The following is a 24,104-nucleotide window of genomic DNA, read 5'->3' as shown; positions in this document are numbered from 1 at the left end:
CACTTATATAAACTGTGTTAATTTGCCTCTGCTGGGGGAGTAGGAGAGTTTAGTGGTCATTGCTCTCAAGCACAGAAGGACTTGGCAGCATTTGTGTACAATTTGTCAATATATTTTATTTCTTATTTACAAAACATGTACCTAATGCAACTGAAAAGCTAAACATGTAAACATTCTCTTCTTGCAGAACCACGGTTTGGCTTAAAAAAATACTTCTTTTTCAAAGGCAACAGAATAAGCACAATCAGTTTGTACAGAGTTAAAAAAAAATAATGACAGAAACATCTCTAAATAAATAGAAATAGGTCTATCATTCTGAGCATATTTATAAAAATGACAAGCTACTTGTAATGAAATGGAACATTTTTGAAAATTATTTAAGTTTCAATCTTTAGTACAGTTCAGCTTGCTGAACCATCAGGTGAGCTGCTGCTTTGTGAATTTGGAGTCAAAGGCTCTTTGCTGACCCAACAGAGCTGTCAGATTTATCCAAGATACTCTCCCAGGGTGTACAAGGAAGAAGGTCCACACACTGACTCACTGAATTTTTACTGCTCCTAGGTAAGTCAAGTTTTCCAGACTAAGCAAGCTCTGTAAATCTGTGCTCAGTTCTTGCAGCTGATACTGATACACCTTTTATTGCACTTGTCAAAGTGAGGGGCAGGACAGGAGCCTCTGCTCTGAAGTCTGCGAGGGCCGGGCCTTTGTTGGGAGAGCTGGGAGGGACTGAGGAGAGCAGGGGGCCAGTGCTGCAGCGCCCTGACCACCAGGCTCTGGCACTGCAAGAGAATTGCTTCTGCAGCTCTGGAACTGTAGTGTCTTCCCTTCCACAAGAACCTGATCGGGGCTGTGGTTTCAGTGCATCTCACCTTGCACAGGGCCCAAGAGGTTTTTGTTGTTTTTTTTTTCCTTTTTGCATACTTTTTGCTCTGTAAATTAGTTTAACAAGCAAGGAAATAGCAATATTTACTCTCTAAAATGGAGCAGAGGCACAGGACTCACTGATCAGCCTGCACAGAGCTCTAAATCCTGCAGTATTTCCCTCTAGTGCCAAAGCAGCTGTTAGAGCCTGAGTGCTTCAGTCACAGTATCATCTGAAGGTGGAGGAAAAGGGGCTCTCCCAGGGTTAGATTAAATTGAAATGAGGTGTCTTCTGTGCCAGAACTGCTGCTTCTACCAACAGGTGCTTGAGAGGCAACAGGGTTTGTATGAATAGATCCAAACCGGAACAGACCTCACAGCTTAACATCTTTTATGAAAAGCAGTTAGTACCTTAACGTGAAAATGCAATCTTAGCGTTTTCAGGTTTGAAATCAAAATAAATGCAGAAATGCAGGAGTTACTTGAGGCTCAACTAAAGCCTAACTTTGGAAAGCAAAGTACCTGATCCAGTGTCCACCTCAACTGCTTTTGTGCCATCAGTTCTAGACAGCAGTGGCTGAGTTCCAGCTCAGTTCAGAACACTTTGGCCTCTGGAGCAGACAGAAAGCAATACGACAGCGAGGATGTTTTTATCCTGTCTCAAGGCAGAGTAAAACCACTTGTCCAAGTCAGCTTTGGTTGCTTTGAGCTGACCCACCTTTGTGGACACTGACACAGGGCAGGAGTGACCACATGCTGAAGTTAATGCCTCTAAGCTGTAAGAGTGGTGTTCTAGAAGGTAGGCTACAGGCATTGGGGGAATCTCTGCTCAGCTAAATTTTCAAGAAAATAGAAATACAGACATTAGCGCACAGAAGGGATGTTACAACTGCCTCAACTCTTCCATTGAAACATGTATTATTTGAAGTTCAAGGAGTTCTCAAGGGTACAGTACCTCTACCTACCTTTACTGTATGCAGTAGTTTTATTGCCTCACGTCTCTCCCTTGTCCCCCAAAGATGTACAGCAGCCACAGTGATGGGCTGAGGACAGGCCAACAGTTTTTCAGTCACGCAGCAACGTCTGATCTCTGGGAATCAGAGGTGGGGGATCTTCCACACTGCACCACTGTTCAGTCTTTAGGCACCTGTCTGTCAGTGCTGGGGCTGTTCCATGCTCCTGGGCAGGGCAGCTCCTGCCTCTACTGCCTGTTGTCTTTGGATACGTTGTGTGCCAGCCAGTTCACTTTGGTTTTCCAGCTCTCCCGCAGGGCTTCATTGAACTTCACTCTGAAGTGCTTCAGTGCCTCCTCATCAGTTTTCCCAAGGGCCAGGGAGTCCTGTAGGCAGGAGGCACAAATCAGTGCTCAAGTGAACAAGTCACTGCTCAGCCAGTAAGACATTTATTTATAAGAAATTACTCCATTGAAAGGAGGAATGGAGTAGCCATCAATTATTTTTCATTGTTTCTGCAGTTGCAGGAGCTTTTCCTGTGATAAACACTTCCACCCTCTGCTTCTGTTTGTGCAGGGAAAGAGCAGATTCTGTTTTGCTATTGCACAAAGTGTTCTGCAGCTGCCAGGGATGGGTGGTTATGACTCAGGAGGCGAACTGGGAAATGAGAGCCAAGGGCTTTGCCTCCTTCCCTGCCCGTGGGCACCTGCTGCCTTCGTGGTGAAGAACCTGGAGAGATTTCTGAGCACCAGGACCTGGCATTTCTGATGTCCTGCACAGGGGCACTGGACATCCACTCACTGTTCTGGAGCTCACCTGTTCTAAGAATCTGGCCTTGCACACTGAACTCCTCCTGCTCACCCAGCCACAAAATCAGGTGCTCAGCTTTGGCTCTGCCTCTTACCTTTAGGTACTGGATGTCTTTGGAGCAGCTGAGCTCAGGCAGCCCAGCAGCCTTCATCAGTGCAAAGAGGTGCAGGAAGAGGAGCCCGTGGCGCCGCAGGATCATGTAGGCCCTTTCACAGTAACCCCTGAACCTGAGCAGGAGCAAAGACCAGCAAAGGAGTGAGGACTGCAAACTCCACCATTATGTAAAGCATTTAAGCAGTCTGAACCCTACTCTCACCAGTTAATAATTTATTTACTTTCATCTGCACAGGCAGCTATAAGCTGCATATTGGTGGAAATAAATACTAAAAATTCAGAGCTTCAAAAGCTGAAATCAAGTTTAACTCCCAGCACTTACCTTTCAAACTTCTCGTTGTTGTTAGTTTTTCCTTGCTGGATGACATGCACAAAGTCATAGGTTAAGATGAAAGGGACTCGTTCTCTATTAATACCAAATTTAGTCTTGAAGTTCCCCAAAAAGTGACCAAAATCAATATGGAACAGCTGCAAAAAAAAAAAAAAAAAAAATCAGAATATTACCTCTTTTATCTGATTAGTGTGTATTCTCTTCAGTTACTGCAGTGAGCAGATCCTGGCTGTGGGGTTTTGGGAGAGAGAAGGGTGGCCTTGCCCAGGGCCAGCACCCCGTGCCCAGGAGCTCTCGGGTTACCTGCCCCGTCTCCCGGACCATGATGTTGTCACTGTGCCGGTCCCCAATGCCCAGCACGTAGGTGGCCACGCAGTACCCAGCACAGGACAGGGTGAACTCCTCGATGGCTTGGTCCAAGGCATCTCTAGAGAGGGCAAGAAAGAGTGAAAGGTAATTTTACTTTGGACTCCAGTACTGCCCCATGGGGAGAGCTGTTTGCAGCTGCAGGAGAAGGGAGGGAAGCTCGTTTGGACTACTGGAGGCAGGACTCCCACCCCTGCTTTACAAAAATGAGCTGCAAGAACTGTCTGTGACTGAAGGGCTCTGAAGGAGGTGGTGTCCACAATCTCAGTGGGAAGGAGATCCACACGAGGCCTGCGGGTGTGCCAGGCAGGGGAGCAGCCACAGCCCATGCGGGGCAGCTGAAGGAAAGGAGCAGGGAGGGAAAGGTGAGCCCCTCACCCCGGGTTCTTGGACTTGAGCCAGTTCAGCAGAGCGTCCTTGTTGAAGGCAGCCGTGGCCACCATGTTGCTCTTGTTGAGCTGGATGTTGGCGATGGTGTCCGAGTGCATGACCACCTCAATCAGCCCCGTCTTGTCTCCTGTGGAGAGGCAGCCATAAGGGGTCATCCTGCAGAGATGAAAGAAACCCTTCCACTGAAATCCTGCCCACAGACGCGTGGTGGTGACTCTAAACCTTTCCCTTGCCTGCCCTGTCTCCTCCCGTTCTGCTCCCCAGCCCCACAGAAGAGCAGACAGACCTGCTGGGGGCTAAAGGAGCTTGCAGAGAAAGCAGCCTGGCCACCCCCGAGTGTCAGTGCAGCTCTGTGCACGCTGCTCACCTCAGGTCCAGGCCCTCCTGCTTCCACAGGATGTCCATCAGCTGGATCATCTGCAGGGTCAGCATGTCCTGGCGCAGATCTGGGCAGCATTACAGAGGAAAAGCATCCAATTACCACTGCACTCAAATCTTAATTAAAGGGGGAGGCAGGTGAAATATAGAGGGGAGTTAATATATAGTTTCAGATTACTACCAAAAAACTCACCCAAAAATATTAAAGTTCCTAATTTACCATTTCTTAATGGTCCAGATTTAGGCACACTCACCCCAGTAAATACTTAAGACTAAAAGATATCTTTTCACGAACATAATAAAGACTTACCATCTCCATTTTTAAAAATTATACCCACTCCTCCTCCACCTGTCTCTTCATTATTAAACACAATCCACAAAGGTTTCATTTTGGAGTCCATAAAGGTGCACTGATCCACACTAGAGGAAATAAAAATACTACTCTCAGTTTCCATCTATTAAAATATCAGCCAGCCAAGCTGCCAGTCCTACAGCAACTCCACCCACTGATGGACGTGGGACTTCCATGAGGAAAGAACCTTGGGACAACCCAAAGCTGGCTCCAGTGTGAAACAAAGCACAAAATTCACACAAATTCCGGGGTGCACATCTCTCCCTTACCAAACTTCAGCGAGGATAATGTTGGGGTTCAGGGGGTTCTGGAGGTGGGAAAGGGCTTCCCTGTAGGTTTCCTGCTTCATGCACATATGCATCATCTCCTTGGTTTGAGGCTTGGTGGCCTTCTGAGAACTCACTTTCACAAAGTCATTGAGAGCTTTCATCTTGTTCAGTGCTTCTCCCTGAGAAAAGGGAGGGATAAAACAGGGTTAACAATTAGGAAATTCCTGGAGAAAGTTTAAAAAACATTTAAATCTCCTGTGAAATATAAACCTTGGTTCCATGTCTTAATTCCTCTTCAATTTGTACCAATTTCACACACTGCAGCAAAACAAATTTAGTAGCATCTGCTCGAGGAAGATCCAAAATTAACTGTGGATACTCTGGTGGGCACAAATGCATTGCAAGGTAATGACTGCAGCAGGAATAAAGCACATTACCACACACAAAGGAAGAAGTGAGGTGCTCTGGCTGGCCAAGTGCAGAGGATGAGACCCAGAGCCCAGCATTAAACTTAAATGCTTTTGGGGAGTTGTGGTTGTGATCAGCTCCCAGTGAACAGCAGCTCACCCAGCTGATCTAAAACCAGCAGTGTCTGCACATTTCAGACCATTCTAGAACAGACTGTGGGTGAGCAAGGCACGAGCAGAGCCACACGTGCTGGGGACCTCCAGAACACACCAAAACCAGCAGCCCTCACCAGGCTTTTCTTGTAGTACTGGTAACATGGATTTGGGAAAGCCAAGAGCTGAGAACTAGCCCCAAGCCAGAGGGAAGGCCCCAAGCAATCTGTACCTGCTTCATCAGCACCTTCATGTGGTGGGTGCTGCCCCGGCAGTACGCTTCCAGGATCAGCCCAAACCTCAGGGCCACGGCGGGCACGTGCATCTCCGACCTGGGCAGGGAGCAGGAGGGAGTTAGGGCAGAGCTGCCTCCCTGCAGAGCCACTCTCTGTTCCCTTCACTGTCCCCTTCACATGGCACCAGCCACGGGGGGAACCAGCACAGCCCCTGGCTGCTGGGTGGCTCCTGTGCCATGGGGAAGGAAAAAATGCCCCCACCCCAGAAGGTGATGGAGGAAAACCACTGCTTGAGGTGATGAAACATCCCTCTGGGTGATTCAATCCCTAACCCCTCCTTCGAGAACATCACCTGGGGAGCAAGAACATGGAAGCAGGTGGCCATGGAAGCACCAAGCAAATTCCAGCTCAGATGCATGTGTGTATATACTCACAAATATATATAAATTCTGAGAACAGAACCTAACCCAAACATCACCACTACAATGACAAAACACAAAAAGAAATTAATAAAAATCCAATGTTGTGTCCTCCTGGAATAATTCTTACTGAATCACTGCCGGTAAAAAGTAGCAGTTCCCACATCACAAAGCAATGAAGGGCCCAGTAAATGCTGGTTTCACTTGATTACTGAGAAAAAGCCTAAAACATTTCTCTTCACCTCAGATGCCAGAAGAGGAAGTGGCCGATCTTGCGGTTGGATAATGCCCTTTCCAGCAGGAACTTGGTTAATTCACAGTCTAGGTAGGATTCATACTTGAGCACCTGGACAAGCTGCAGCAGGTATTGGAACACATCATCATCCCTGTGGACATAAAGGAACATGAAACACAACCTTGTCTTCACTGTTCTTGTAAAAGCTGCAAAGACAAGGCTGTCACTCCTGTTCTCAGCCCCTCAGCAGCCCTGAGCAGAAATAGAAAGGGCTCTGCCTCTCCCCTGGGGACAGCACTTACGTCAGCTTCTTCAGGGAGTTGACAGCAAAGGAACCAACGTAACGGTCAGGAAAGCTGAAATCCAGCAGCTCCAAGGCATTCAGGACAGGCAGCTCTGGCCAGGTCTGAAGCAGGGAAATCATCTGTAATGACCAAAAAGAAAAGAGCTAAAAAAAGAAACAAGGTTTTTATGACAATCTGAAATTCTACTGATGAAAGAGCAGCTCCTTATGCGGGGGGTCACTATTTATAGATGCCTCACAGCAAGCTTGCAGATACCAGGTCAAAAATTGATCCTTTGAGGTGGCTTGTGCTGATCTCTTATTATCATTTAAGAATATTCAATCCAGATATGTTTTTTTTCCCAAGAATTATACAGATTTTTCTTTTCACCTCCAGTTTCTTGAAGGGATAAACAAGACCTTGCTGGCCAGTAACGAATCTGGGACAGCCCCCAGAACCAAACAGAGCCCAGAAGAGCCGGACCTCGTCTGGGAACTTCCCTGGGAAAACTGAAACATCCCAGCTCAGCCAGGCTCCCAAACACAGCACAGGAACGTAGACACTGCAAGATGGACCCAAAAAGGAGCCCTGGCTGCCAGCCCCAACATCCTCACCTGGGCAACATCCTCGTGCTTGTTCCACTTGGTGATGACGAGCAGCTTGGCCAGGGCCTGCGGGTACTGGTCGCGGATGTCGTACCGCATCTTCCACACCAGGTCCTTCTCGTGCTCGTACAGCTCCGTGTGGCTCCTCCGCTCCAGGATCTCCCTCAGCTGCAGCTTCTGCACAGCAAAGAGCACACTCTGGACTTGCTCAGCTCACACAGGCCCTGCAGCACTGGGGCACGACCCAGCGGGGTGAAAAGTGCTGGGAGGGGGCAAGGTGGAAACAGCTGTCCACAAAACCAGGCTGGCAGGCAGCTGAAAACTGATGCCAGAAGCCTCACCTCCTCAGAATCCTCTGGTGCCGCTCGGGGCTGCTCTCCATTCCTTCCCAACTCCAGCAGCTGGGACACAAACAAAGAGGGTGAGAAAGGCTCCTCAGTTCCTCTGGAACTGCAGTCACCACCACCTCAGGCATTTCTGCTGGGCTGGAGGTTGGTACTTGCCATCTCTGCCATCTCCCCTTCCTCCCTGGCGCAGCCTCTGAGCCAGACCCTGCCTCTTGGGGAGCACAGAGCACATCTCCTTCCTCCCCTCTAACAGGCACATCTCTTCTCCGCTTGCCCGGCCAGTTGCAGTGACAGATGGAAAATCTCCACTTAACCACAGCACGTTATCACCCTGCTGCCTACTTTCACTCATTTCCCCTTTACTCCTCTTCCTTCCTACAGAGCCTAATGCAGTCTGAAGGCAGCTCAGTTAAACCCATTTTTATACAAATGCTCATCTATGAGAGCAGCTTTACCTCAGTAATTCATAGCTTGGAAGAGTATTCACTCAAAGGTCCGTTAGGTAAGAGGAGAAAGTGAATTTTTCAGTTAACATTATCTATTCATCAAGTCTGCTTGCACCCAGTCCCTGTCGAAGGCTGCTCCAGAGGTTCCCCACTGGAAGGGACAGCCCTGTGAAAGTGTCCCTGTGCCCACCTGCTCGAAGGATGGGTAGTACACAGGATGTGCTGCCACGCTGGGGAAGCAGATGACCAAGGCTGCTGCACTCTCCGTGTTGGGGTTGCACTGCACTGTGCCCATGGGGTTCAGAAGTTCCCCTTTCTCATCTGAAAAACAAAGTACATAAAACCCATGAGCACAAACCTTGTGGAGCTTTGGTGCAGAAAGCAGAGCACAGACTGTCCCTGGGCACTGCCTTGGGCACTGCCTGGGCACGAGCACTTCACCCTCCTGAGCCTTCCCCAGCGAGGGGCACAACGGGACATCCTCAGGTGAGCAGCCACAGCTCAGGTGCAAGGCCAAGCTCAACAAAACCTTGCCTTGGCAGGGCTCAGCTGCCATCACAGTGGCCACTGCACCTCCTGGGGGATCCTGAGGGTGCCAAAGGACAGCAGCTCCTCTCTGCCTTACCTGGGAAGGAGGACCACATGTGCAGGCAGCACTCCCCTGTTTTCAGCTGGTCCTTGTAGTCGAAGAGCATCACGTTGACCCAGGCGATGGGACAGTCCTGTGGGGAGACAGCACTGACACTGAGATCCCCCTGCAGAGGGACAGCCTGCCTGCTCACCTGCTGAATTCTCCAGATTTAAGAGTACAAGATGGCATCAGGCACCGCCAAAACCTTGGGTCTTTTGTGTGGGACTGAATGGCACCAAACGCTCCCCACAAATGTGTCTGAAACTTCACCACCTGATATCTGGCACAGCTGAAGAATCTCTAATTTTCCAACTTGGTACTCTACACTCAATATTTGAGAGAACTATTACATATTTTATATATTTCACAATTTGAGGGCAGGGGGAAGAACTTTAATTTTGAAACAGGGAACACAGAGTAGGCACGATTTTGGAAAACGAGACAAAGGATGTTAGAAATAGCTCATAATAGGAAAAAAAGTCTTGGCTTCTTCGTACAATAATAAACACTATCTATAGAAATCAAACTTTATGCTGCCAATCCCACACCCCCGAAATAAACCCACAAATCCCACCCAGCCTCGTCTGGGAGGAGGGAGTAAAGTGAAGTGGCTGGGACATGGCCAAGACAAAGAGCCCATCCCCTGCCCTGAGCCAGCTCCCAGCCCCAGAGCAGACACGCATCCCACGAGTGAGCTCAGCTTTCCTGCAGCCAGGTTCCCCAGATGGAACACTTTACCTCATGCAGCAGCACTCACATCACACCACGGCCCAAGCACAGAAAGTGACTGGAAAAGGGGTTCCATGGCAGAAATTCTGCATGAGGCACCCACAAACAGGGCCACGATGGAAGGAGGCACAGAGACACATCTGGGGCACTCCAGACAATGCAGCAGCCTCACCCCACAGAACACCCAAGCACGAGGGGGAGGTAACAGAGCCCCCACTTCCCTCTGAGGTGACAAAACAAGTCACTTCCAAGCGGCCTCTCACAAACCTTGGCGCTGATTTGATTACTCCAAATATCTTCAGTGAAATCACATTTGAGACATCAGCTTCCAGACAACAGGGAAAAGCCAAATAAAACACCACCGCCAGCAATAACCTTTTCTAACAGAGTGAATGACATCTAACCACAGCTCAGAGCCTGCCAAAACACAAGGCAAGATCTCTGGTGGACAAAGCCCAGCAAAACAAGGATCCAGCACTCTAAAGCAGCCATCTCCTGCATGATTTAGAGAAACACTGAAAGCCAACCCTCTGGGTGACATTAACCCTATGACTCATCCAGCCAGCCTGCAAACATGCCTGCTTTTGTGGTAGTAAATTATTTAGTGCCAGCTATCTGCTCTGGGCACTCTGCATATAAGCAACATGTATGGAATTAACCTCTGAGTAAGGGAAAAATGACAATCAAAACAAACAAACAAAAAAATCAGGGTGCATTTTGTAACCTGCCCTTACCAATCATTTGAAATTATTTCTGGGCACTTCACTCAGAGCTGTAGCTCACCATGGGGAAAAATTCCTTTTTGCAGTGCTCAGCTGTAGTGAATGTTGTGATTTTACACTAAAAGCTCATCAGAATGCACCCACCTTTCCCCAGCACCAGAACATATATGAATAAGATCCTCTTAACAACTCAGCTAAAGAGATTGGTTCTGTTTTGTCAATCAGAACAGCAAGATTTCCTTCTGGCTGCTTCAAAACTGAAAATTATTCCAGTGTGACCACAAACATCTAGCCTGTGGATGAATCAGATCTCCTGTCCAGCAGAAGCCTCCAGCAAGAGCTGGGGTTCTGCTATTCTTAAATAAAAAAGAAACCCAACAATAAAACTGTCAGTCCTGATCCTGGCCCCAAAATGTTTCCAGTCTCAAGTCTTCAACCCAGAAATTGGTCCCCACAAGCAGGATTCATGAGCTGGCTGCTGCTCCCAGACATGACTGCATTACTTCTCAGTAACCCTGAGAAGCCCACTGATGTCAGCACAACAAAGCTCAGTGAACCTCCCAGCAGTGAGGAGGAGTGAGCAGCACTGAAATCTTCTGTGTCACACTCGTCAGTGCCTCATTCCTCTGCACTCCAGCACAGATGGCATTAGTAACCCTCTCCTTAAGGCACGGGAACGGGCTTTGTGGCCACAGAAACAATAATTTGCAGAGGCAGAAATGCCTTTGCTGCTCATAAAGAAAAGAGCTTGAGGCTTACATTACAACTCTGGGCAATCAGCAATTCAATTAAAGGCTGCAGTTGGATCTGCTTTTACTTACTAAATCATTAATGGGCTAGAAGTTTCAGAAAGTGAGAAATATCACTACCTCTGATTCAGATGCTCAGATCAAGAGCTTCCAAGGTGATTGAACACTTTCTATGGTCAGTTTGCAACACCTGAACAGTAACCTTGAAGAATCTGCACTTTACTTTTACCTTGCCTATGGCTTTGCCATAACCAAAGTTTACATTCCTCAGTTCATTCCCTATCCCTAGCTGGTAATTTGCTCCAGTGGGGATTTGCAGGTAAGACCTTGTTAGAAAGAAAATGCAACAGAGGCGATGGTTTAACCTCAACTACAAAACAAGGAAGTTGCAGAAGAGCGAAACAGGGACACCAAGATAAGTGATTCCTCTTTAGGTCCAGCCAGATGCTGGGTATGTTTCTCAACAGTCTTTCTAGAGAAGAAATTACATATAAACAGCCTTTCTTACGGGCAGCCACCTCTCAGCTTCCCGTTCCTGCTGCAGAAGTTGCTGGCCATTGCTCTGTAAGCTGCTTTATTAATATGAAGTTTTCAGAAAGGAAAACTTCAGGATTGGTTCAGGATCGTGTCCTGTGCTCTACAGCCCCAGGCTGGCTTCACTTACAGCTTTCTTGGACTTCTTCTTGGTGGAACGAGCCTTCTTGGCCTTCTCGACGACGGCGTAGAGGGCGAGGCAGAGCCGCGCCATGCGGGGCAGGTCGCAGACGCTGATGTCGAAGTCCAGGCGCTGCCTCCACACCGGCTCCGAGCACACGCTCACCTCCGAGCTCGACACGGTCTTGCACAGCATCTCAGTGCCGTGGAACAGCCCTGCCTGCACCACCAGCTGAGGGGAGCAGGAAGGACAGGACAGCGTGAGCCCACGGGGAGTGGGCTTGAGTGCTGAAGAGAATGGGACAGGGCAGCCACTCTCCTGAGCAGGGTGTCCCACTCCTGAAAGGGGTGTCCTGCTCCTGAGCAGAGTGTCCCGCTCCTGAGCAGAGTGTCCTACTCCTGAGAGGGGTATCCTGCTCCTGAGCAGGGTGTTCCACTCCTGAGCAGAGTGTCCTACTCCTGAGAGGGGTATCCTGCTCCTGAGCAGGTTGTTCCACCCCTGAGCAGGGTGCCCCACTCCTGAGCAGGGTGCCCCACTCCTGAGCAGGGTGCCCCACTCCTGAGCAGGGTGCCCCACTCCTGTCTCCTTCCCAATTCACTGAGACGCTCAGTTCTGAAGTCTCCCTCTTTACTCAGCTTCAGTGAGGACATTGTTATCTCCTCACTTCATGCAGAATTGCATATTGATTAATGTGACACATTCTTGCCCAGTTTCCTTCCTTTCCCAAAGGGCTGGATGAAGCCCCAGAGCAGCAGAGATCACACTGCCAGCCGCTGTCCTCCCCACACAAACCAGAGGGGTGAGGCTGGGAAAGCACAGACACAAACCCCAGAGCGGGTCAGTACCAACCTTCATCCTCTCATCTGCATTGACCTTGCTGCCTTGCACCAGCTCGATGTAGAAAGGCTGCTCTAAGGACCAGAGAGAGCCGTAGTTTGGCTGGAAGGAGAAAAGGGTTCTGATCAGAAACAGACACAACAAAGGTCTCTCAGGAGGCACCAGAACTCATCCCCCATTCTGTGCTTCCATTCCGTGCTTTTGGGCCCTACAGAAAAGAGCCAGAAGCCTGGGACAAGCAGGGAAGCTGTGGAGGGGGCTGGAAGGCTGGCTGGAAATTCCCACCCCACAGCCCAGCCGGGAGCCTGTCCTGAGGAGGGCAGGGAGCACCCGGTGCTGCTCCCAGCCAAGACCAGCACACCCACCCACGGGAGAGCCCAGGGGTCCCTGTCCCCTCTTACCTTCTTCTTGGGGAGCGGGGGGGGCTTGGGGGCGGCCTTTGGGGGGCTGGTGATGCCGTTGGTCTGCTCGTCCCTCATGGCAATGATGGCAGAGGAGTGCACCATGGTCAGGTGCGGGGTCCGGCCCCGCTGCAGGCAGCTGCGGATGTGCTGAGAGGGGACAGGGTCAGCCAGGCCACCCGCCAGAGCCCAGCCCGGCAGGAGCCCTGCAGGACACAGCAACAATCCAATTCCAGCTCCCAGTTATCTCCTCTTGCTGTATAAACCTGCAGCGCGCTGGCCTCATGTTGCCAGAACTGAGAATATGAAGTGCCTTTTATAGCTGGCATTTCATCAATGAACTCAAATGGCTGCATTAAGGGAAACACTGAGGAGGATTCAGCACTCCCAGCAGCAGTCTGCCCTGCCAGAGGAGCACATGATCCAGGATCACTTCCCCAGTTTTCAATGGAAGAACCTTCATCCCACCACACAAGCCAGCAGATATTTCCAGAACCACAGTCTCTAAATGTATTTACACAGCACCTGGCACCCAGGGACAGGCTTAGACCCTTGGCCCCCCAAAATAAGGATTGGTTAGGTTGCTGAAAGTACCCTTTTTCCTGAGGAGCATCCAGGTGCTGTCTCTGATGTGCTGCACTCCTGTAAACAGCACTGTAAACACGTCCCAACCCACGCCCCCAGCAAGAGAAGGCCATGTGGGAACAGTCACTGATAAAGCAAGACACGAGGCTCACCTGGAACTGGCACAGGGGGTAGTTCCCATAGAGATATTCACATTTCCCATTCACCTGCAGGGTGTAGTCCTCTGGCTTCTGCACGGTCTCGTGGCGGAACACAGTGGCCTGTTTCTTAATGGCATAGCTCATTAAGGTGATGGGGAACTCCCAGGGGGAGATCTGGAAGGTGAAGCTCTCCTGCAATCCCAACAACACAGCAAACTGTCAGACACCAGCACAGGGCTGCAGTGGCACGGGCAGGGAGCAGCATTCCTGCTGCTGGCAGTGAGGAGCAGCTTGGGAAGGTACAACCACACAGACACCAGCCTGTGATAAGTAGGGATGTTTGCCAAACTGGGCAGGAGCAAGTTTCAGCAGTGTAAGCACAAGGCTGGAAATCAGGAACTTGGATTTTCAGCAGAATCATCAGTTCATGTGGTTTCCAGCCATTAAAAACCTTCCCACAGTCATTCCAGCAGCAGGGCAGAGGCTGGAAGGGTCCCCATGATCAAACACACGGCTCTGAAGGCTGTTCTCCTGCCAGGGTGACCTTGCTTCGTGCCCAGGCACAAGAGGCAGAGCACGAGCCAAGGCAGGAGCAGGGGCCCATGGGCAGCACAGAGCAGTGCCTGCAAGCAGCCTTTGCTGAGCACAGCTCTGCAGGCTCCCGAGCTCCCAAAGCAAAGGCAGCTACTGCATTCTGTGCTCCTTTCCTACCCAAACCCAAAAAAGTTTCCAGCCCATGTACACACAGCAACCCCAGCTTCCAGCTAACCAGTACACCCAGAGCACGTCCAGGAGGGAGAACAGCTCCCTCCCAACCATCTCCACAGGCAAAGCAATCTGGAGAATGAGCACTGAACGCATGGAAACACTGTCCAGGCACACATTACTCTGTCTCCACACACGCAGAGGTTTCCAAGGCAAAAGCACAAACCATCAAACACCATGACAGAAAAGTTAGTGCTTTACCCCGCCAGACTGGAACTTGATGTTGACAAAAATATTCTTGGTGGGGATTTGCAGAGAGCCAACGCCGAGGCCCTTGGCCACGGGCTCCAGCTGCAGGGGGAAGTTGTACTCCATCCACGCTGCCCAGCTGAGCTGCTGCCGCTTCGCTGCTTTCTCCTCGCAGAACTGGCACATCTTGGTGCGGAAATCGCTCACCTCCGGGTCCTGCACAGAGTCAAACTCATGCAAACCTGGGTGCAAAGCAAGAGAGGAAGGCAAAATAAGCATCTGCAGCCAATGGGGGAAATGAGCCTTTCCCTCAAATGCCTGTGAAAGTCTCCCTGAGCACGTGTTTAGCACATGGCCAAAAGCAGAGTAAGCTGTGGGAATCCAGAGCTTCCCTCTGGCTGCCCTGGGACCCTGGCAGGGGTCAGGAACCCCCCTGGGCAGAGCCCCCAGAGACACTGACTGTGATCTCTGGCCATGGAAAAGAGTTTTCAATCCTACAGGATCAATTACCAGCTCTGAGTGTTTGATATAAGTAATAATTAAGTGTGGCACGGGTGCAAAAGTAAAATTTTAGGATTCTAGATAAGGGGTCCAAAGGGGACAAGATGGAGGAAATTGGGTGTGTCTTGTCCTTTTTCTCCTTCTTCATGCCCTCCATGTTTCACTGTGGTGTTGGCATTTTTCTGTTGGTTTAGGCTGGGGACACACTGTCCAACGTAGGTGACAGATATTGGCACGTTATTGTAAATCCAGCACAGGTAGTTTGTGGTATTTAATGTTTGTACCATCCCACTGAGGGCAGAGCCCCACACGCTGCCCTGCAGGACAGAGCTGCGGCAGGGCAGCAGAACATGTTAGAGATAAACAGAATAAACAACCTTGAAACCAGCACAGACCAATTATGGCTTCTGCTTTGGCAGCGGGGCTGAAAGACAGAGACTTTCTACAATCTTGGAATCATCAATACCTCAGATTCCAACAGTTAGCCGAGCTGCCAGCAGCCCCTGATGGGTGATGTGCAGTGCACTGTCCCCGCAGCAGCGCTCCTGCAATGGATCCTGCCGATGTCCCGGCGCCCCAGAGCCCCCAGCCCTGCCCTGCCAGCAGCCCAGGACACGCTGTGTGCCCCCAGAGCCCCCGGCCACCCGGCTGAGCTGACCTTTGCCGATGAGCAGGCTGATCTGGGAGTTGATGACCTTCTTGGCCCGGTCGCCCTCGCGAGCCACGAGGCGCAGCACGGGCAGGAAGGGCTGGATGTCGCAGAGGCGGCGCTGCTCGTCCTCCAGCTCCTGCTGCTCGGCCGTCTGGTTGATGCAGGTGAACACGTAGGCCTCGGGGTCGCTGAGCATGTGGAACAGCGGCTCATACTGCGCGTGCTTCCAGAGCACCTGCGGGAGGGTCGCCTGCTGTCACCCGCTGCTGTCCCCCTGCCGCTGTCACCCACCCGGGTCCCTCAGCACCCAGCGAAGGCAGAGCACAGCCCAGGCTCCTCCAGCCCCTGGCCCTGCACTCCCAGGCTGCTCCTCAGCCAGCCCTGGCGGCCCCAGCCCATGCTGACTGCTGAGCACGTTTATTTGTAGGTGCCTTTAACTGGCTTCCCTTCTTCATGCTTGCCTTTTGTTTTGGGCAATGTTAATCCCTCAGCCTGAGCACTTAAACAACCCCCCACCTGAACATCTCACAGTAAGCACCTGCTGACTCCGGTCCTGTGAAACTCAGCAATTACTCACGCTGGAAACAAAACCGGGTTAAGTAACTTGCCCCCAGTAACATGAAATCTGTCAGGATGCCAAGGACAGGAGCCAAGAGCTTCTCAAGTCTTGTCAACACCATCCAGTTCCCAAAGATGCTTATCCCTGTGGATAGCACTCTCACATGACTTCATATCCCCCTTTTTACTCTCATCCTAAGTGCCTGCTGTAGTAGATGGGCCCCTGTAACACAGACCTGCCACCCTACAGCTGCTACAAGGCTGTTACCTGCTTGATGGTGCCCAGGCTGGCATTGCAGGGCACTGAGAGGTTTAAGTATATGCCTGTGGGCAGCAAAAAGTCCACCTGGATGTTTTGGTTTTCCCCCTTGGACCAGAATTCCGTAGGGCAGTAAATGCCTGGGGGCATCCTGCTCACTGCTTAGCTACCACCTGCAAGAAAAGGGAAAACAATCTGTTGCTGTTGACTACGTATCATTTGCTCAGTTCTGTGCTGGGCTCTGTAGAAAATTAATGTGCAAAAGGACCCAAAGAAAGGAAGGTTAGCACATCCTTAAAGCTCAGGAAAAATTAGTAAATTAGTAAAATTCCACTTCAGTGCCTTTGAGCCACATGTAACCATAGCATTTGCTTCTACTTCAGTGCAACCCTCTCTTAATACCTTGTAGGCCATGATTAACATCTACACCTGCATTTAACAAAGAAATAAGAGAATGATCTTCTCTGGAGAACAAAGACATTGTCCCAATAGCTCATCTATGACCAAGCAGCCAAGAGAAACAGTAAATTCCTACCCCTGGCTGTGTAAGGCAATCCCCAGGCCACATGCTCCAAGCTCCACTTTGTTTTTCCAGAGCTCAGTTCCAGTCTGCAAGAGGAAAAAAGAATTGTTGCTGGTTCCAAGTATGCATGTGTTTTTATACATACAAACATAAAATACTCAGCTGTACATCCTCCCTCTACAAGTATAGAGAAATGAAGGTGAAGGGTGAGGCAATCAGAATAAGTTTGTTAATTCCACCTGCAGCCTGTCCCTTGGCAGGATGCTACAATTTATTTTCAGCACATCCAAGGAATGCAAAGAGAACAAGAATCTGAATGCTGACAGGTACAAACTGCTGTTTTCAAACACAGGAGGAAACAAAAGGCATTCACCAGCAGCCTGTCAGACATTTCCTTTCTCAAAGACCCGTAACAAAGTCTCCATCCATTTGCCCACAAGCAAAACGCCACAGCAGTAAAACCTCTGGTTTCCTGAGCAGATGACGAGTGGCAGAGCGTGGTGTCCCCATGTGCTGGAGGCTCTGAACTGCTGGCACTGGCTCCCAGCAAGAGACAGGGAAGTGGTTCCAGCTAATCCTCTGCAACCACCCCAGCAGAGAAACCAGCTCACCTCAATTCCCTCTCAGTTCCTGGCAGTTCTCCTGCCAGGTCAGCAGAGGAACATCCCACAGCCTGGAAGGTGCTCCAAACTCAGCCCTGAGCAAGTCTGAGTCCCTTCCCCTCAGCGCAGGAAACCAGCACAACATTTCCCCATTCACAACTCGAGATACAGCTTGGAGCCGTGGGTGTAGAGACTTTGAGAGAAGCTGAGCAAAGCGCTGCTGATTCCCAAACCACAAAGTCCTGCTGGCAGCTCCTCAGGAGCCAGCCCTGGGCTCCAGCACAGGGAGCCCAGCATCTTATCTGCCAGCTCCTGGGAGCACACCACTTCCCTGTCAGCAGTGAGGTCAGGATTCCCAGAAACATGAGCTGTGTTTTATCTGTCCTGCTTCCTCAGCACAGAGGCTGCATCACCACAAACCACCCCAGCAAAGGGGGAGGAGGCAAGGCTTAAGAGTTTGAATAAAGCAAAACAAGCTGGCCTTGTTCTCTGCCCACCAACAATAAAAACAGCAGGTTTCTGGTGTATCTGCTGCCCCAGCCTGAGTCAGCAAACTGCCACAACTCTACTGACCAGCAGAGACAGGGACACAGCCATGGCTGGGCTGCTTCCTTCTGCTGAGGATTCCTGTCTGCCACCACATCCCAGAGAATACCAAGTGCCTGTCTAAGCCATGAGCACTACAGTGCCAGCTCAAGCTCAACACCTTGTCTTTCCAAACTCCCTGATTTAGTGGACGCAGGATTTTTTCAACAGCACCTGGCATGAATATACCAAAGGAAGAATAACTCTGGACTTTCATGGTTTCTAATACATCATTTAGCAAGTCTCTCCCCTTCCCATTGCTAAATTCAGAATGTTCTGCTTATTGGAGCTCAGGTCTGATGTGACAGTTCTTTCATGAGGCCAGCTCTGCATAGATGGGTGTTCCTGCACCGCCTGACTTCCCTCTTCCCCTTTGTCTTGGGAAACTGAGCAGAGTTCTCCAACCTTGTTTGCACTATCTTGACCTCATGTGTACAAGTAATTACAATTCCCTTTTCTTTGGGTCGTTCTGCCATTTGTGAACAGCCAAGTGCAGCATCACTCCTTTTTGGCAGGGTTTACACTACTGGAGTAATTTGAGATACACTCTCACTGCAGCAGTCTTCCAAAAAAAAAAAAAAAATTCTCCAATAGAATTGTCAATTTTTAAAGCCCAGACCTCTTCATCACTGGGCAGGAAAAGTAGTGGAGGAAAACAACCATGAGGCAAAATTTCACTTTTTAGATGAAGGCAACTCCACAGCTTCCCCCGTGGCCTTTGCCTCAGTTCATTGTTCTTTACTCTGCAGGAAAGTTACAGGCTGCTCTCCCCTCCTGAAGGTTTCCCCTTGCAGCAGTCAGTGTGAAGGTAATAAATGTGTATCTTTAGCAAAGAGGGGAGCTGGCCAAGGCAGAGCTGATGTCCACATGGGATGAGTCCATGCACTAGGGCAGAAATGAAACCTCAGTTTTACTGGATGCTCTGTAGAGAATAGAGGCACAACATCAGCACTAGAGGGAACACAGCTGAGGAATGTGAGGAAAGGTAAATTTGTGCAGAGTGTCAGGGTCCAAGAGACACATCTAAAACCACCCAGGCAGTATTTAACAAGCCAGCAGCCGACATAAAACCTACTAACACAAATTTCCTCTTGTGAAGTTTATCAACCACAGCTCTGGTGTTTACAACACACAACTGCTTTGGAGAGGAAAAGGAAAAAAAAAAAAAAAAAAGCAAGCAGCAAGATCAGACATGGAGCAGCGTTGCCCAAACCTCGGTGAGGCTGCAGCATCAGACAGACATGGAAGCTTCAACACCCACAAACAAACTGCTAAATTACAAACCCCCAGGACTACCAAAATACCTCTCGAGCTTATAGGAAATGAGCAGTGCAGAGCTCACAGGTGATGTGCTGCGTGGGAGACTGCAGGAAGTCACTTTCATTGCAGCCATGGCTTAGGCTAGGGGAGGAGACCACGGAATTTTGAGGTACACACGTGTTTGACATGGCTTTAGCACACAATCAATACACTCAGCAGAGCTCTCACAGCACTTCAGTGTGCTCTGAGAGTGTTTTGAGCTTGGTCTTGATTTTTTGGTTGGGGTCACAGGGTAAAACAAACCCACACTGCAGACAAGTCATTTGAGAGCTGACTGACAGTAAAAGTACCCCCCAAATTGCCCTTCAGGACAGACTGGGAAGAATCCTGCAGCAGGTAAGTGTGTCAGACTGTGCCAGCACATGGGAGCGTGGAGAGAGGGGCTCTCCCCTGGCAGGGTTTGCTGGGGACTCACACCCAGGGCCAGTCACTTCATCACACAGCAGAACCACGCTGGAGCTGCTTCCCCTTGGTGCAGCAGGTCAGACTCTGCTCTGGTGCCCACAGATGTTCCATCACAGCTTCCAGCAGCCTCCTGTAAAACAGGACCGAGTCTCAGCTGTGCCATGGGGCATCTCTGCTCTCCTTCAGTTCCTGGGGCAGGAGCCTTCATACAGACCCAGCTGCAGCACAGCTCTGCCTCTGGTTCCTCCTTCAACACTCCCCCAAGGGCCAACCTCAGGTCGTGAACTAGGCAGGAAAACACTGAGGAACCCTCAGAAAAGTGTGGAAAACAATCCAAGCACTGAACAACCCCTAAAATCAAGAGCCTGGCTTTTTATCCTCCTCAAACCCTAGTTTAGAATATTTGAATTTCCTTAAATCGGTTTACCACCGTATGACTTCTACCTCTACCAAATATAAAAATAAAATAATTTTTTTTCATATTATCAGCTTCAATTTTGTACATTGATCTCTCCCATTCTGCCACACAGTTGCCTGCACTGATTCACTCATTCTTTCAACAGCAGTTCATTGTTCATCCAACTCTACATACCAGACACACAGTTATGTTGCTTTGACAATGCCTTTTCTTAGATATTGCTAAGCCCCTGATTAATCTGAATTTTACTTACACAAACCATTAGATGGATTTAGCTGTACCATGAACTGTCCCTGGCAAGGGATGAAAATGCCCATACCTAACTCTTCAGGCCTCTGAGACACTACAGAGCATCCCCTTCCCTACCAGAGGTGCTGATAAAAAGAAGCAATTAATTAACAAAAATCAGCAACTTCTGTGCATCAAGATGTCCCTGGAGAACCATGGATTTTCCCACCTTCCATGGATGTGTTCTGGTTATGTGGAAACTACAAGGATCAAGCTTTAAACAACCACTGTGGCTAAAGAATCCCTTGGCTTGGGCTCTTCCCTTAATGAAATAAAGACTCCTTTGAGATTTAAATTGTTCAGTGCCCACCCTACACACACACTCCCAAAAAACAGACTCACAGTGAAAAGTAATGGAAGCAGAACTACTCTAATGTGATCTGAACTGGGGATAACCTTGTTTGTGTGCAGGGCTGATGATGAAAGGGGTTGTCAGCAAGAGAAGAGATAGGACAGCAGAATGTACGTGTGGTGATAAAAACAGGCCGCAGTTTTTGGGCCTCCCAGCTCCAGAAAAGCATCAGAACAATATAGAATCATTCAGGCTCAGCAGAACCTTAAATCCATCCAGAAGCCATAGCCAGAGGGAGGGAAAGATGAGTTCAGGCAAAGCAACTTTAGAGAAAAAGAAATGTAAAGCCATTCCTCATTCTGGAAGTAAAACAGTGGCACCACAGAGTGAGAAAAGCATCTGATGGGAGACTTGGGAACCTTGGTGGAAACTTCCAATCAGCTTTAAGGCAAGTTCACAGCATTGCCTGAGGAACTACCTAGTGGGAAACCATCTATTCAGTGGTTAAAGCAAAAGCTTGAAAACCAACACTGTGCAAAGCTCTGCTCCCAAACCTGAAGATTGTTTGCTGCACAACATCAGACAACAAACTCCTCCATGTTTCAGCTTTCCCACATGCACAAGTACAGCCTGTAACTCATGAGGGGTGTTGTAACTCTTAAATGCTGGCAAAGTGATATGAGATCCTTGCACCCTTGCTATTACTGCTAACACAGGCAGAGCCTGGGAGTTGGAGGAAGTTGTGATAAACTAAAGCTTCCAGCTGAAGTTGCTGAAATTAGGCTTTTTCAACTGTTCCCAACGGCTCCACAATACCAGAAACCTGAGTCCATCTTGTTGATGGAAACAAAAAACAAGGCATGAGTTTCTAATGACTTCCATCATGACATTCAACTTTCAGGTTCTCATCAGGCACACACAGCGTGCCGTGTTCGAGACGCTCTTCTGGGAGCCCTTAAAAGACTCTCAAGCCCTGCCAAAAACACAATCCAAAGCTAACCCACAGCAGAAACACACATGAACAGCTGAGCCAGCCACCACAAGCCCTGCACCAGAGAAGGTCTGGATGTTGCCACTCCCCAAGCCCGGGAGTGACAATTGTGGCGACAACACGCCATGTGCCAAAACCACCTAAAGGCCAGGCAGACACCAGCAGCATCCCGCGGGGTGGGCCGGCAGGTGATGAGTGTTTCCTGGTCAAAACAGCCAGCCCGCTGCCTGCCATCCATCCATCCATCCATCCATCCATCCATCCATCCATCCATCCATCCATCCATCCATCCATCCATCCATCCATCCATCCATCCATCCATCCATCCATCCATCCATCCCTCCCAGCCACCAGCACGGGGGACACAGCTCCAAGGGCGGCCCCCGGGCAGCCCCGGCCGCGCATCCCGGAGCTCGGCGGCTCGGCCAAGCCCCGCTCCGCTCCGGCAGAAGCGCTTTTCCCGAGCGCAGCGCCTCTCGCCGCCCGAGCGCAGCCGGCGTTTGCCGCAGGCGGCCCCGCAGCGCCGGCCGCGCACCGCGGAGCCCCGGCCCGCCCGGGCCCCGCTCCCATCCCGTTCCAATCCCGTTCCCATCCCGTTCCCGGCTCGTGCTCACCTGCGCTGGCGGCCGGGGGGTCCCGGGGGCTGCGGGGCTCCCGCGCTCCCGGCCCCGCTCCGGCGCCGCCCCGGCCCCGCCTGCAAAGGGGCGGCGGAGGGGCCGCGCCCGCCCCGCCCCGAGCCCGGTCCCGGTCCCGTTGGTCCCGTTGGGTCCCGTTGGTCCCGCTGGGTCCCGTTGGTCCCGTTGGGTCCGGCCCGCAGCCCCGGGAAGGGCCGAGCGCTCCCGGCTGCCGCGGCCGCCGCCCTCTGCCGCACCGGCGGCGAGCCCCGGGCACACGCGGCTCCCCGGCACCGCAGGGCCACGCAGCGCTCACACCGAGGGCAGGTCCTGCGTGCCCGGCTGCCCGTGGAACTGCAGGAGCTCGGAAATGGCCTGGGAGTCACTGCTTTCCTGGAAAGAGCTCCCCCGACAACCCCGGTCACACAACTGCTCCTTCTTCATCCGGAAAATTGTGGGAAGCCTAGAAACTGGCTGACACCGTGTCTGGGAGGAAAAGAGGGAGAAGGGCATTTAAAGGGAAAAGAAATGTAGGAGAAAAGGAGAGAGACCCAAAGAGAAGGGGAGAGACCCTAGCGGTACTTGCAGAGTGCTCACAGTGGGTAACAGTGTTAAAGATGGGGAGTACCCCAAATCCCAAAGCAGAGTCAAGTGGATTTGGAGGATCGGAAGAAGCACCTCCAAGGCAGGCAAGGCGCCCATGGGTCCAAGGCAGGAGCAGGGTAGATTTTAACACACCTGCTGTTCCAGGGAACGGGACCAAGCCCTCCTTTAGGTGCTGGACACCAGGACACACAGGGTTATCCACCCGGCTGTTTCTCTCCCCAAGCTGTTGCACAGCTCCGTGGACTGCTGGGGAAGCCCACCCAGGCACTAAAGCACTGCAGGGTCTCATCCCACCCCTTCCCCATGGCCCAGCCACTTCTCACACCCCTGGGGCTGCCGTCACCCTTTGCTCACTGCAGCTCTCCCAACTGTCACGGGAAATTAGTGGTTCCAAAGCAGCAGCAGATGGGACAAGAAATGTTTCCAGTGTTCAAAGACAATCATTCCTCTCTGTCTCATTAAATTTTCAGCAGCAATTAGATCCTCAAAGACCATGTGCTCATCTGAAAAGTCTCTCTCTTTTCACACATCTCCTCTGAAATGCCCACCATACTTTGGGTCACAAATGAGAAAATATTTGGAACATGGATTTTGATTTTAATTATTTCACTGCCACAGATGGAAGCAAGCAACCCTGGTACAGTGCATGGTTCCTGCTACTGCGTCACCTCGACTGGTCCTGCGGTTTTATGACTCCCAGAATCACCATTTTCCTCAAGCTTTTGCTGAGACATATGATTAAGGTATAAATTCTTTTTTTCCCCCTCTATGTTATCATCCAAGAAAAGCTCATTATTCTTGCAATCTGACTCATTTTTTTTCCCTGAACATTACTAGCTGGCAACACAGATATCTTTGCCAACAGTACAAGATGTGACTGTTGAAACATTCATTGTTCGACTCCATTTGAATCTACTATCGCCTCTCCATGTGACCTCTGACGCTCAGAAATTATCTATTTTAAATCATCGGTCCTGACATGTGTTGAAGATATTTTTAACAGACTGTTTACAGGAATTCTGGTTTCTGTTCTGTTTTTTTTTTTTTTTTTCCCTTTTCAACAGATTTTCTATTCATCATCTCCAAGTTTCACATGTACAGCTGTCCTGAACACCAACAGGGCATTTGCCC

At 50.3% G+C, this 24,104-nt stretch overlaps 1 protein-coding gene across 5 annotated transcripts; it reads right to left on the bottom strand.

Annotated features, from left to right (window-relative positions):
• Positions 1-90: 90 nt before the first annotated feature.
• Positions 91-22,499, bottom strand: PIK3CD (phosphatidylinositol-4,5-bisphosphate 3-kinase catalytic subunit delta). Of its 5 annotated transcripts, none has more exons than XM_030289244.4 (25): positions 22,368-22,496; positions 19,344-19,894; positions 16,865-16,938; positions 16,339-16,502; positions 15,519-15,747; positions 14,372-14,601; positions 13,418-13,597; positions 12,681-12,830; positions 12,292-12,381; positions 11,452-11,673; positions 8,582-8,678; positions 8,147-8,277; positions 7,505-7,564; positions 7,173-7,340; positions 6,577-6,698; positions 6,282-6,425; positions 5,617-5,716; positions 4,825-5,003; positions 4,514-4,623; positions 4,193-4,271; positions 3,814-3,981; positions 3,373-3,496; positions 3,061-3,206; positions 2,719-2,851; positions 91-2,200 (listed from the first exon to the last, which is right to left on the bottom strand). In XM_030289244.4, exons 4-25 carry the CDS (start codon positions 16,477-16,479, stop codon positions 2,063-2,065), a joined length of 3,141 nt encoding a protein of 1,046 aa, XP_030145104.4. In that variant the 5' UTR covers positions 16,480-16,502; positions 16,865-16,938; positions 19,344-19,894; positions 22,368-22,496; the 3' UTR covers positions 91-2,062. The 5 variants fall into 5 exon arrangements, with proteins under 5 accessions (XP_030145104.4, XP_030145101.4, XP_072773422.1 ...); XM_030289241.4 differs by having other exon boundaries at positions 19,775-19,894; XM_072917321.1 differs by having other exon boundaries at positions 13,472-13,597; positions 19,775-19,894.
• Between the last annotated feature and the right edge of the window lie 1,605 nt (positions 22,500-24,104).

This window comes from Taeniopygia guttata, chromosome 21, assembly GCF_048771995.1.
Source record: "Taeniopygia guttata chromosome 21, bTaeGut7.mat, whole genome shotgun sequence".
Taxonomy (NCBI): domain Eukaryota; kingdom Metazoa; phylum Chordata; class Aves; order Passeriformes; family Estrildidae; genus Taeniopygia; species Taeniopygia guttata.
The sequence above is the reverse complement of the archived record's forward strand: the minus strand, read 5'-3'. Positions and strand labels throughout refer to the sequence as shown.